The sequence below is a fragment of the Apus apus genome, chromosome 4, assembly GCF_020740795.1.
Source record: "Apus apus isolate bApuApu2 chromosome 4, bApuApu2.pri.cur, whole genome shotgun sequence".
Classification (NCBI taxonomy): Eukaryota; Metazoa; Chordata; class Aves; order Apodiformes; family Apodidae; genus Apus; species Apus apus.
In genome coordinates this window covers 4,476,562-4,490,398 of record NC_067285.1, presented here as the reverse complement: position 1 = coordinate 4,490,398, position 13,837 = coordinate 4,476,562, and the positions used below count along the sequence as shown (strand labels likewise).

Here is a 13,837-nt window from a genome sequence, read left to right as displayed (position 1 = left end):
GCGGGCGGCGGTTGGGCAGGCGGGAGGCGCGCGGCCGCGGAGGTGCGGGCGGGCCGGGCCCGGGGTGCGGGGCCGTGCGGGGCCGTGCGGGGGCGGAGCGGGCCCCTCGGCCCGGGGGTGGCCCTGGGGATGGCCCGGGGGTGGCCCGGGGATGGCCTGGCCTGGCCCGGCCCCGCAGGGCGCTGCCTCCCCGCGGCCGCGGCCTTGCCCGCCGCCATCCTCCGCTCGGCCTGTGTTCGCCGGCCGGGCCGCGGTGTCTCCGTCGTGCTCCTCGGGCCCTGCTCTCACTCTCTTCCCTTCTCGGTAGCGTCTCCAGCATCCCGACGGGCTTCTCCCGGACCGGACCACCACAGCGGCCGTGACGCCCCTGTGCTTCCCTCCCCCCGCCTGCAAGAAGGGGCTGGAAGAAGCTTTTCCTCGGGGTTGTGTGGAGCGGCGAGGGAGCCTGGGGCAAGATGAAAACGGTACCTTTCACCTCTTCTTCGTGGGAGGGCCGGCTTTGTCCGAGAAGCGCGCCCCGGCTAAGCTGGGTGATCGAGTTCTGTGTTCAGGCGAGCTATAAAAGCACCGATTTCCTCCCCGTTCAGGAAAAACGAGCTTTCGGGAGTGCTGGCATGGCAGCAGGGGCGCCCTGTAGGGAAGGCAGGGTCGCAGTTTCGGCAGCACGTGCCTTCCCGTTAAATGCTGTTTCATGAGGCGTCTCTGCTGGTGCCTGCAAATTTCACCAGGACTTCGCTGCGTGGTGGCCCTGGCAGTTGCTGTGGTTTGGCAGCCACGGTTTGTGAGCTGTTTCCTTTGTTGAGAGGTGCTGAGCTCTCTTCCGTTTTGACTTTTTTTCACGTCGGTAAAAGATGGGATATATTTACATCCTGATTTATGTTTTTCTGGATTAAAAATACCTTTGGGAGGTGCTTCTAAGTGCCTGATTTAAGTAACTTTTCTCCCTGGAGTGCTGATTGCTTTTGGGCTGCTGGTAATTCTTGTACCTAGTACCTCCAATCCTCGTGTTTGTGGTTTTTTTCTTTTTACCACAAGCAGACAATTAGCACATCCAGTCTAATTCTTGTAGTTGTTCTGAATCCCTTTAGATTTTATATTTTTTTTGTACATCCATCTGGAATTCTCACTGAGGCAGGGTTCACTGCTTAAAGTGTGATCAAGGGGTCTGCTGAATTCTGGGCAGCCTGGCAGATTCTCAAAGCATCTCTGGCTTTTGTCCAGGCATTCCTAGAACAGAGCTGAGAAAATAGGTTAAGAAAGAAGTTTTTCTTTCGTATTCTTAAAAGGTGTTTTTTTTTTTTTCATCCTGGCTTCATGTTTGAATACCAGAAATAGCACTTTGTGTTTACATAGTGTTTTTTTTTTGAAGGCTGTTCTACAGAACACCTAGCAAAGCTCTCTCACTTAGGGAATGTTTGCAGTGCAAGAATGTGTGGTGCTCGGGTTATTGTACAACTTGATGGTTGTTTAGTCACTGCCAAGTGGTGAATTGGAATAATTGTGCCCTGAATTTGAGCCTTGTCCTAGTTCATCTGTTTTTTTTGTCCTCATTTATTCTCAGAGGTCTAATCTTCCCTCTGCATTTGTACATGGAAATTCAGGGGTGACAGTGTTACAGAAAATCTGAGCTCGTTTACTTTGCCCTTTTAGCTGAAGGGAAGTGTGCTGTTAAGGCTTTCTGAAGCTTTAAAAAAGGTCTAGTGGTTTTACTGGTGAATATATGAACAGTTTCTTCTTTCAGAGTGTTTGTGATGTCTGCACTGTGTTACCAGCTGGATTTACTGTCTATAGCCTCTGCTCCTTTGGATGTTTGTGTAGAGAAATCCCTAGTCCTAGTGCTGCAGTTACCTTCAGAGTCACTGTTTTGCCCTTGAATTATTGATATTTTTTCTGGTCTCATCACATTTATGTGTTTGCTCTGCATTTCAGTACTCCACAAAGCCTAACTTTATTTTTTTATCTGACCTCCTTTACACCCTGAAGAGGTAAAAGTAATCTTAGAGCTGTTTTTTTGGAGATATTTTCTAGCATTAATGGAAGCCTAAGGATTGGGAAGTTGCAGAGAACCTGAAGCTACTTAAAAGGTGATCCAGCTGCAGTTCTTGGAAGCATATGGCAGTCATAGCCAACCAGGAGCTAATCAACCCTTTTTGTAGGAGTTTTCAGATCAGATTTCTTCCTACCTGCATGTGATTTTTAACAGTAACTTTTTGATGCTCCCAGTAAATTATAAATATTTCATTTACAAAATACAACCATGTACATGGTAGGCTGGGGGAAAAACACGTTTGTTAGTAACAAAATCTAAGCTTGCAGATGGTGATGATAAAAATAAGCTTTATACTGTTTATTCCATGTTTGATATTTCAAAGCTCTATATGAGAGAAGGAATTTATTGAGGTCTTGGACAGTCATCAGTATCTTGAATTTGAGAGTCTGTCAGATACCTGGGTGTTCTGAACTTCCTCTGTGTACAAGCTGGCACACTTTCCAGGTCTTCTTTAGGTCACCTTAGAGTTGGATCAGTCAGCTAGTTTGCTAGCCTTATGGTTTTGTTATTGCTGAAGTTGTACCTGTGCTTTGCTGCCTTTTCTGCAGATGACGGGATCAAACGAGTTCAAGCTGAATCAAACTCCAGATGATGGCATTTCATCAGTGAAGTTCAGTCCAAATACATCTCAGTTTCTGCTGGTTTCATCCTGGGACACGACTGTCCGGCTCTATGATGTTCCTGCCAACACCATGAGACTCAAATACCAACATTCAGGAGCTGTCCTTGACTGTGCTTTTTATGTAAGTGTGTGAGGTGTTTTTTTTTAATTATCATTTTATAGACATGTAGTAGCCAAAGTACATAAGAACTTGTCAGTCCCTAAAATAAAGGGATAGTGAAATCCTACCTGAAATCTAGGTTAAAAAACCCAGCATGCTTCTGCCAATTATTCTTCTTTTAATGGCTGTCATTCTAGTCCTAAATCTAGTAATATGGTAATTTATTTCTGGTAAACGTGGTATGCAAAAGGGATTTCAGCTGGTTTGGGCTGTTTCTGGGATGCTGTGGTAAATGGTGTCTGTTTCTTAGTTGTACTGGTAGTATATAGCCAGAAATCATTATTCACAGCAAAAACCTGTAGCAAATGATCTTATATTTAACCTTGTTATACTGGATTATTCTGGAAACATAGCATTATTCCACGTGAGCCATTTTCCAGCTATTTGATTTCTGTATTTTCAATGCACCTGATTTGAAATCTGGCTTAAGTTTCTCAATGCAGTTTTTTGTTTTGCCTTTTTCTTTTGATTTTCCAACTAGAAGGTTTCAATTAGCACCTTCTTCTTTTGTGTTGTATTCTGGGGTCTTGATGTGTTACTCAATGTTTTAAGGATCAGTCCAGATTTTTAATTCTGCTTCTGCTTTTTGCACTGGTCATGCTATCACTCAGCTGGTACTGTGCTGTGGATCAACACAAATTCTCCAGTGCTTTCTAGTTTCAGAAGGGATGCACTTCAGTTAGGTGGAACTGGCTAATTTTGGGGGTCATTTAAAAATTAACATGATGGGTTTTGCTGTTACACAAATAAAAATTACTTAATATAGCCTCTAGGTGCTTTCTTTTTAGTTTTACTTTGGGAATAAAAAAATGTTTAGCTCAGAGTTATTAAAACTTAAACATTTTGCAAAGCTTCTGTCATCTGACTGCTTAGATCTGGGCTGGATTGTAACCCTGGTGTTGTAATTCCCAGCTCCCCAAAACTCTTGGCAGCAAATCCTGTGTTACGAGCCTAACAGATCCAAGGGATAGCAGTCAGGGAAAATTAATGCATGCCTGAAGGTGACATTTTTTGCTTTCTAGGATCCTACCCATGCCTGGAGTGGAGGTTTAGATCAACAATTGAAAATGCATGATCTGAACACGGACCAAGGTAAGCAGATGGAATTCTCTAAGTGGTCTCAGCTGGCCCAAGCTTCAGATTTATATACTTAGATGAGCAGAATATGTTGCAGGTTTTTTTAGATGAGAGGTGTCTGCATTAAGTAATAGCCTCTATTGATTTAACTTGTCAGTGCTCAGCAGTTTTCTATGCTATGAATCCCTTTCTCATCACCGAGGCACAGAACAAGGCAGTGTTCCTGACTGTAACTGAAGATTGTGCTGCAGTACCTGTAAAAGAAGGGCCAAATCCATTCCTGCCAAACTGAGGCATTAAACTCTGCCTGTGGTGAATATTCATTGATATATTTTACATGTGTATTTGTTTTATTTATTTTGAGGTGAGAAGGGAAGGAAAAGAAACAGCTATATCCTTGTCATGCTGGTCATTTAAGGGTCACATCCTTTGTGCCTTTATCTAGCAGAACAGTGGCCCCAAGAATCACCACCTAAAAGCATGGAAGGGGCTGACAGTTTGCCAGAAAGTTTTGTAGGTGCTCGTAGGATGCCTTAAGTTGGATTTCTGATGGTAATCCTGCTCTGCCACAGGCTACTGTGCCTTCCTTAGCGGGAATTAGCTGGGCTGTACTAAAACTGAGCATTTTTCTAAGGTTAGTAGCTTAGACATACTTAGTGTGATTTTTCATATATATGGCAGAATGTATATGAAGCTTTTGCTTTGTCAAACATCATGGCCTTATACTACATTTTCTTCTGACTCAACATTGCTTGAAAATAACACAGTTCCAGTGCCTTATTGGGCCAAAATGTGGAGCTGGTTTGTCTGACTTGTTTGTGTGTTCAAGAGAAAAGTGAATCTCAGCCTGAGACAAGTGTGGTTACCAGAACCAACCAATATCCAGGGCTGGACAAACTTGTGTGTGCAGTAATGGTATGGAAAAAAATCAAATAATTGTTATAGGTGACCTTCTACAAGTGTTTATATTAATAATCTTGTTAACATGTAGTATTAATTCCTTTATTTTGTCATAATGTTAACATATGCAAGCTTAAGTTACTTTCTGTATTAGTGTCTGCATCACAGGTGGTGATAACATTTGACAGTGAACACTTTACACCTCTGAAGGTATCCCTGTGGCTATGAGAGGGAGAGAAGTGGACATAGTGTTTAACATCCTTGATTTTTGCAAAAGTCATGCTTCTAAAGACTGAACTATTCTTAGAGGAGCACCTAACACATCAGTACACCCATGGAAATGTCAGAAAATAGTCTGCTTGTACTGCAGAAGGATGTCCTGTTTCTCCAACACATTCTGACTGCTTGTAGAGTCAATGAAGTTACAAGAAATTGTATTTTCTTACAGAAAACCTTGTTGGTGCCCATGATGCTCCTATCAGGTGTGTTGAGTATTGCCCAGAGGTGAATGTCATGGTGACTGGAAGCTGGGATCAAACAGTTAAACTGTGGGATCCCAGAACTCCTTGTAATGCAGGAACCTTCTCTCAACCTGAAAAGGTAAGTTCTGGGTTGGGTGCTGCATTCCAGGTGAGATGTTAAATAATACATCCTGTGACTGGTTAATGGCACAGTAGAGGACACTGTTGTAAACTGCTTTGAGTTTGAAAAGTTACAGCTCATAGTTTTTAAGGTGTGCAAATGTTACATTTTAAAATACTGATATTCAGAATTTATTGTGATTTTAGGTTAAGCCTTTAAGCTCTCGTCAGTAGGAGAGCATAACTGAGTTCTTGGCACTCCTGATGGACCAAATTCTTACAATTGAAAATGAACTCGAGGCAGGAAAGCCTAGAAAGAACAGTGTGGAGTGGATGCAATCATCAATAATCCTTGGCTTAATTGTGATACGCACTATCAATTTCCTTGAATGTTTAGACTTTGGATATATCAGATCCTGGCAGTTATAAGGGCTGATTGTTTGGAAATGTGGCTAGACATATAGTAGGAGGCCAGTTATGTTGCCTGAAATAGTACTTTGTTTTTTCACTTATATTAAAAGATTGAACAGAACTGCTAGTATTGCAAAAGTGTAGTGAATTCAGACCTTCTAATACTCAAATGCTCTCTACTAGTGAGAGACCAAGAAAAATAAGGTAAAATGTTATGTCTTAAGCTTTTTCAAATAGTTATACATTGTGCTAATCTTCATATTGCATACAATTATGTCACTGAAAGAATTTAGAACAATGATTTCTTGAGGATTTTTTCTTTAGACTCTGAAACACAGGCTGGGTTGCTGGATAGTTTCACACATGGATAGTTTTTTTACCTATTCCTTTTTTGAGTTTCATTTGGCTGTGTCATGTTGTATTGTCAAGTCATAGTTACGGGCCATCATTACATTCCCTGTTGCATCTAAATAGCTATTCCTTGTGCTACAACATGTCTTGCCACAAGTAGATCCAGCTCTTTGTTCAGAATGAAGTAATTGCATTATTTCTAGTTTTGATTTATAGTTGTATGTAGCATGTAAAGAAGTGTGATAAATTGCTGGCAGAATATCATGGACAGCCACAGTGAATCAAGCTGCTTATTGGTTCAGTAAGGTTCATTATGTCATTTTTTTTAATACTGCCTTTGATAAATGTGTACACCTACTCAACTGCATGACAGTGATTTTGTGTGATTGATGATTGTGTGGTGTAGAAAGAATACTTACTGTACAGGTGTGACATCCATTTGTAAAGAAGATTTAAGATATTTAATGTTCTGTAGGCCTTTGTTTCCATGGATTTATACAAACACATTATATAAAATGTTTACTAATACTTTTTGGATAAATTTTTACATCAATAACGAAGGGAGGTTTGAAAAACTGCTCCTTGAAGTGTGTAACTACTGTTGGTTCAGTTTTCTTGCTCTTTTTGTACTTAAGTGGCATTTAGCAATTGAAATGATCAGATCCCAACTGTAAACAAACACACACATGGATATACACACACACTGACACATGTTTGGGTAGGTATTTTCTTAGAAATTAACTTCTCCAGAAATGTTTCCAGCAAAGTTGTTTAGTCTGATGTTTCAGTGCAGCCTCACTGGCACCAAATAGCTTTATTTGGCTTCATCAGAGAGCCAGAAAGTGAAACCAGGTCCTTGAGTGAAATTGTACGAGCACATGTCAAAAGTGAAGTGAACCCTACTGGAAGGATACCAGATCTCTTACACACTTGGGATTCTTTTCATTGAGCCATTACAATCAGTTTTGAAAAAGATCATTCTCGTGGTTTGCTCTTGTGAGCTCAGTGACAGGACAGCTACAGGTAGCTGGATTACGTCTTGTTTTGTGTATCAACAGCTTGGAATTCATTTGAAAGCACAGAAATTTTGACTGAGCCTTTTTTCTTAACATATTTCAAGATTAATCATACCCCAAATAATAGCTGGAAACAGAACAATTTATATGCTCAGTGTTTTAATGAGAAATTTGATCAAGAAAAATGAGAACCTCTGAGGTGGTTTTTGGAGCAGAGTTGAAATTCCAAACCATAGTCTTTTTTAATGATGTCAAACATATTGTTTCCTTTGGTTTTACTTGGTTTTATTAAAGTATACAAAGTACTATTTTTCAATGATTTCTTGGCAGTTTATTTCCTTTTATTAACATGAAGCTCAACTTGAGGTATTCTGTTGAAAAACATGATTACCAGAAGGCAAAAAAAAAACAACCACGGAGAAAATGTGTGATGTGTTATTGCAGGATGAAGGTGCAGGGTCACGAGTGGGTAGTGGGGAATGCCAGCTGGGCATGCCAAGATCAATTCCAATATCCATGCCCTTTTCCTCCCTCTGTTACTTAGTATCTGTTTTCCTCTTGCCTTGAAATACCCAATACATTTAATGCTTGAAACCATCTTGGAGGAATAATACTGAATTAGAAATAAATAGCCCTGTAGAAGTGTAGCATGTCAAAAGTGGGTGGTAGCAGCCAAAGGAAGGAATCTGATGTGTGGAAGACGATTTAGATATGGCTGAGATCTGCAGCCTGGGGACTGAACAGATGTGCTGGAAACTTAGAACTGCACAAATGCATATGCATATTACATTTCTTTTTTGCTAAATTGCTAAAACTATGTAGTATGGTGCTACGTTGTCTTGGTTTTCCAGCTAGAGTGCAGGATTATGGGACACTTTTGTTTGACCACTAGCCAGCTGCATGCTACAGCTCCTTATCCCAAATTTGGGTTAGGAATTGAAGCAGAGGGGAAATCCGTAGCGACAGACTTGATCGCAGATGTCACCTGTTTTGTTCATGCATACTGCTGACCTTTTGTACAGAGAACAACGGGTACCCAGGCTTGTAAGTGTTTAAATCTGATGTCTTTTTGTTTGAAAGGTGTACACGCTTTCTGTGTCTGGAGACAGGCTGATAGTGGGGACAGCAGGTCGGCGAGTACTGGTGTGGGATTTGCGGAACATGGGCTACGTTCAGCAGCGAAGAGAATCGAGCCTCAAATACCAGACCCGCTGCATCAGAGCCTTTCCAAATAAACAGGTATGGGAACCATGCCAGGAATTATATTTCTGCTGAATACTCCTTAGGAAAAACAGTGGATTTTTCAAGTTTTCTGCAGCTCTCACTTAAAAATATATCTGATCTTCAAAATGTCGTAATCAAACTCTGGGAGGGGAAACAAAAAAGGACGTTAAGGCTCCTTCTTCCAACTTACCTATTTTATTAGTGTAGCTTAGAAATGTTTGCCACTGACTTACCATATTATGTGTTCTTTTTTTACTCAGTTTTGTCTCAATTTTTAATCTATTTAATGCATTACGGTGCTGACATAATGAAAAATCAAAATGAGAGAAAAAAGCCCCGCGAAGCTGCAGTAGAAGAGAGAATGAGAGAATTGGTGGTTGCTCAGCAGCCTTTATGCATTGTAGCCCTAGGTTCTTCAACAGGCTGTGAGCCAGGGGCAGGATTACAACTGTAAGAATGTCCTTTATGTTTTTGTGTTTTTTTTTTTTTTTTTTAAACTCTGCATCTGTGTCATGCACTTCAGAATCCATGATCCATTATCTAGGGGGAATTGTTCAATTTAGATGATGATACAGCTGTTCCATGTAGGTTAACATACTCTTACCTGTGGTATTTCTCTTTCTGAAGTAAAGCAACAAGATTAGTTTTTTCTGACAAATGAATTTGGAAGGGAATTTTCCCGTGTACAAAGTGATAGTACAGGAATTTGGAGACCTAGTTACTTGTTCTTGAACTGGCGTGGACACTTTGTCCATTTTCAGTTCTAGTTATAATAAAACAAGCTGATCTTCCAGATTGTATTGTACTATGAATTTTAAAGAACCTTGCTTATAGCTAGATACCATTACAGTCCTGTTTCTGAAAAGATCTGTTACAGGCTTAACTCAGAAGTTACAATAAAAGCATCTCAGGTTGCTCTAAGTCAGGACTGTAGTTATCTGAGTAAGTAGACACCACTTACAATCAGGTGTCACTGAAAATCCTATTTCAACTGCAGTGTTTAGCTGCTAGTGTAAAGCTCTGAAATAATTTAAGTGTAATTGTGAAACTAAGTACTCCCGTGAGTCTCTCTCATATCTGAGATATTTAGGCCCTGGGGGATTGGTGGGCAAATACAAGGAGTTCTTAACTCTTTAACGTTTTTTCCCCAAATCAACTTGTGTTTGGACCCACAGGAGTAATTAAAATCTTCAGTGTCAGCTTAAATATCTATGGTACAATAAGAATCTCTGAAAGGTGTTTTTCTGTATTACTTTTTTCTCAGAAGCAGATTTTATTGATGAAGCCATGGCTCAGTAGTAACTAACAATTTGTGGTTGTACCCAGCTTAAGACAGTTTTACATTTCATTTATTTGACTTTAGAGGGGTAGAAGATAAACTCTATTGCAATCTCTTCTCTAGTTGTAAACTCCTAAAATGTGTATTTCAATTTTTTTTTTCTTGACAGGGTTATGTTTTAAGTTCTATTGAAGGTCGTGTTGCTGTGGAATATTTGGATCCAAGTCCAGAAATCCAGAAGAAGAAATATGCATTCAAATGTCACCGTTTGAAGGAGAACAACATTGAGCAGATTTACCCAGTTAATGCCATTTCTTTCCATAATGTCCACAACACGTTTGCTACAGGTAGTTACTCAATTGTTTTCTAAAACGTGCATCAGTTCCTTTAGTTTTTATTTCAACAGCTCAGCCTTTACTTCATATGCCCTTTCAAAGCATTTCAATTCTATTTCTTGCAATAAGCAGAGTTTTTAAATGACTGGATGCAGTGAGATTTAACTGCTTTAGCAGAGATTTTGGAAAACAGTCGTTGTGTTTAGTGAATTATGCAACTCTGTAACTTTGTGTCCTTACTGACAAAGTAATTCCAGGTGGCTTTCTTTTTTTTTCTTTCTGTGCTGTATCTTTCCATTCTTACCGTTCTCCCAATTACAGTTTACAAGCAGGTTTTAAAACTTCATTTTCAGGAGGTTCTGATGGATTTGTAAATATCTGGGATCCATTTAATAAGAAGAGGCTGTGCCAGTTCCACCGGTATCCCACAAGCATTGCATCACTTGCCTTCAGCAATGATGGAACTACCCTTGCAATAGCCTCCTCATACATGTATGAAATGGATGACATTGAGCATCCTGAAGATGGTATCTATATTCGCCAAGTGACAGATGCAGAAACAAAACCTAAGTGAGTATGCTTCACCTGTATTTGAGCCTTTCTGAGCATTCATCCCAAGATTTATTAATTTTCCTAAATTCATGAATAGCATTATTGATGGCAGTAGATAGTGTAGCTTGACAGTAGGGCTGGTTTTGATTTTATCTTGTTTGCCCAAGCTTTCAATATCCGTAGGTTGATAGACGTCTGGTGGATAAAATTGTGCTCAGTTGTTTAGCAGGAGAAGAATGTCAAACTCTTCTCCTTTTTGAATAGGTGCTATTATATGAAGCTGTGGAGTTATTGCTAGCTCGTTGCTGCAGGAATTAAGTGGAGGATTCAAGAATAATTTATTTGAGTTAATGTTGCTATGTTTGGATATTTAAAACTTGGAATTAATGAAATCTTTACACACCGGGTGTGCAGCCAGCTGTCAGAGCCAGGAGTGAGTCTAGAGGCTGTTTTGGGAAGGTGGTGTAAAATCACAGGAAAGCTTTCTCAGTTCCCATGTGCTGGAGCTTGCTGCAGCCCTCTGATAACACACTTTTCTATCATTGTTGCTGTCAAAATTGGGCAGAGTGATTGATGCAGGTAAAAGATTTCTGTTAAGCTTGCTTTGGCATGAATGTTACATAGAAAAATTGCTGTCACCATGCAGAATTGCACTGCTCTTCATTATCCTAGCACAGGAGCAGTTGTTTTTATTTGCAAATTCCTGTGGTTTGTCCTTGCTGTTTTTTTCCCTTCTAGGACCCAAACTGTCTTACAATGTTTCTGGTTGTCTCTGTTACTTAGTGTCTGAGTGGCTATGTAAATAGACACACAGAAGTGATCAAAGTTCTTGAGTTTAAAGCCTCAAGACCTTCTCCCCACTCCCTTCAGTGACTTGTATATTGTGTCAGAGCAGCCATTTTATTGTTGTGGAGATGTGAGGTGGAAGTTACAAGGGAAAAAACACAACAACTCTCTCTTGGAGATGTTTGTTTTAAAATAATTTTCATATTCATGGAAAAAATAAAATCAGAGTTATTTCAGTATTTATTTCTGGGGCTTCCTCAAGTGAAAAAAAAAAATCCATAGATGATAATTCACATTTATTTTTAAAATCAGGTTGTACTTGTTACACCCATTTGGTAGGGTTTAAAAAAAAAGTGGTAGAGGAATACTTGCTGCTATTGGTCTTGTAATAGTAAGAGCTGCTTTCAGTTATTTTTGTTCACTGCTAGTTATGGTTGCTAATTCTGTAGATGCTTCATTCTGCCTTATGAGGAGGTTAATCTACAATTAAACAATATTTCCTCTTGGCCCTCCATTATTTTCTGAAACAGATGGTTCATCATTTCCTGGGCTGTTAAACACAGCAAGGTTAAGGTTAGACTCAAGGGAATCAGCTAGTTTTGAATCTTATTAGGCTGTAGAAGGAAAACTAATAAGAATACTCCTTAATATCATTTTGTGACTGTAAACAATTATTTATTAGCAAACAATTGATCCCAGAAGGGCAAATTGTTTGAGTCAGTAATGAGCTGAGAAAAGACAGAGCATATCTGTGTATTTGGAAAATAATTGTAACGTAATTGCAATGCATTTAGACAGGCATCTTTTTGGACCTGTTTCTATCTTTAAATGAATTTCTGAAAACATTAACAAGGTTTATATGCTTTTCTGACATTTACAAGTTGCTTGTGCCAACCTTAGGGCACTAAGAATGATGTGTATATTTTAATGTTACAGCAGTGTGAGTCATCTCTGGTTTATTCTAAAAATAAGTTACTCAGGACAGAAAACTAATACTTAATTGGTAGTGATCATTTTGCATATTAATTTGAATCAGCATTTCTGCACGATGCATTCTTAAATGCATCAAGGTGGTGCTATATTATATAAAGAAAACTTTGCAAGGTCAGCTTTTTGATCACTAAAGTTATATATGGTCTTGATACAAGTGAAAGGGATCTTTCTGCACATTTCTGCTTGTATAGAATGTTGAATGATTTACCTGCTTATGATTACTCTAAATATTGCTTGCTGAAATATAGTTTGTTTATTTCAGGTCAACTTAGACTTCTAGTTATCCTTCTTCTCTACAAGAGGTGCCCACCTGCTTCTGACAAGACTAAACTAGAACAATAGAAGTGAGAAGAACAATCTTTGTACTGATACTGTTTTTAAGAAATATTTGTTTGTATATTGTACTATGTCTTATTCTGTCATTACTTGCCTCGTTAGATTAGTGAAACTTTTCTTTTTCTGCTGTTTGTAGCTAAATTAGTTCAAGCCTGTAGGCACCTTTGCATATACCCTTATTAAAACGTATCACATTTTGTAGTATCTAATGATGAAAACTTCCAGTGGTCTCATAATTCTTCAATAAATATCTGTAGGTTTTTTGAAAACAAATGCTTTGTGTAACAGCCTTTACTGTTTGTGCAACAAAAGTGGAGATGAAACCTTGTGGTTGCAAGAATTCTTGAGTTCTAGATTGTCCTGATGGAAAATTTTCTGAACAATTTGTCTTTTTTTAAGGAGATGAACTGGGAATTTCTTCATTACCTGGGGACATTGTCTCTCCAGGCAATGTTTTCACAGGGCTGTGAAAGCCTGAAGTTGTATTAGGTGGGTTTCTTTGTCTCAGTGACTTAAATACTGGAGAACAAGGAACTGTTTCTGGAAGAAAGGACTTGAACACGTGCTACTTTGTTTTTTTTTTCACGTGCTGCATTAAAAGCCTGAAATTAGTGATGGTTGGGAAGAACTGAGCGTAGGGGGAAGGAAATGGAGAGTTTCAGCCTACAGTTGAGTGGTCTGTTCCAAATCTGCACATCTGACCTGGTAGCCCAGGTTTTATGGAATCACATGAGTAGAAGGGTAGAAAAGAGGAGTTTTGTTTGAGTGGAAATGTAATTCTGGGCCCAGAACCCTTGAAAACAGGGTGTTTTGTTGTTAGTTTATAAGAAGTCTTATCTGTGATCAAATTTTGTATCAGCCTCTCGAGGATTTTGGAGTGGAGGATGGGTGTGAGAAGATGATTTAGCTTGGACAAATTCCAGATTTCTTAGGAAAGCAGTATTAGAAGAACAAGTTAGGCACAGTGTGTTTGCTTTTTCCAAACAGGAATGTAGATCTGGTGAAGAGACTAAACCTGCAAATCCTTTTTCTGCTCAAGAGAAATGCTTTCTGATCAGTACCACCAATACTAGCTATCTTGTGCAGCTCTGCAGGACAGACTGTCAGGCTGCTCCCTTAGTAGTGCCTTGTGTCAGATGTTTGGGAAGTGCTTCATACTGAAAT

The 13,837-nt window shown here is 39.5% G+C and overlaps 1 protein-coding gene across 3 annotated transcripts; it reads left to right on the top strand.

The window, feature by feature from the left end:
* BUB3 (BUB3 mitotic checkpoint protein) lies at positions 1-12,946 on the top strand. Of its 3 annotated transcripts, XM_051619226.1 has the most exons (9): positions 1-42; positions 308-464; positions 2,599-2,793; positions 3,855-3,924; positions 5,258-5,409; positions 8,249-8,407; positions 9,841-10,018; positions 10,360-10,576; positions 12,600-12,946. In XM_051619226.1, exons 2-9 carry the CDS (start codon positions 456-458, stop codon positions 12,607-12,609), a joined length of 990 nt encoding a protein of 329 aa, XP_051475186.1. In that variant the 5' UTR covers positions 1-42; positions 308-455; the 3' UTR covers positions 12,610-12,946. The 3 variants fall into 3 exon arrangements, with proteins under 3 accessions (XP_051475186.1, XP_051475187.1, XP_051475185.1); XM_051619225.1 differs by lacking the exon at positions 1-42 and having other exon boundaries at positions 216-464; XM_051619227.1 differs by lacking the exons at positions 1-42; positions 12,600-12,946 and having other exon boundaries at positions 213-464; positions 10,360-10,580.
* Positions 12,947-13,837: the final 891 nt, after the last annotated feature.

Excerpts from the sequence above, each read along its gene's own strand:
- BUB3 (XM_051619226.1), top strand. Across the intron at positions 2,794-3,854 it reads TCCTTGACTGTGCTTTTTAT|GATCCTACCCATGCCTGGAG; the intron begins GTAAGTGTGTGA and ends TTTGCTTTCTAG. Across the intron at positions 5,410-8,248 it reads CCTTCTCTCAACCTGAAAAG|GTGTACACGCTTTCTGTGTC; the intron begins GTAAGTTCTGGG and ends TTTGTTTGAAAG.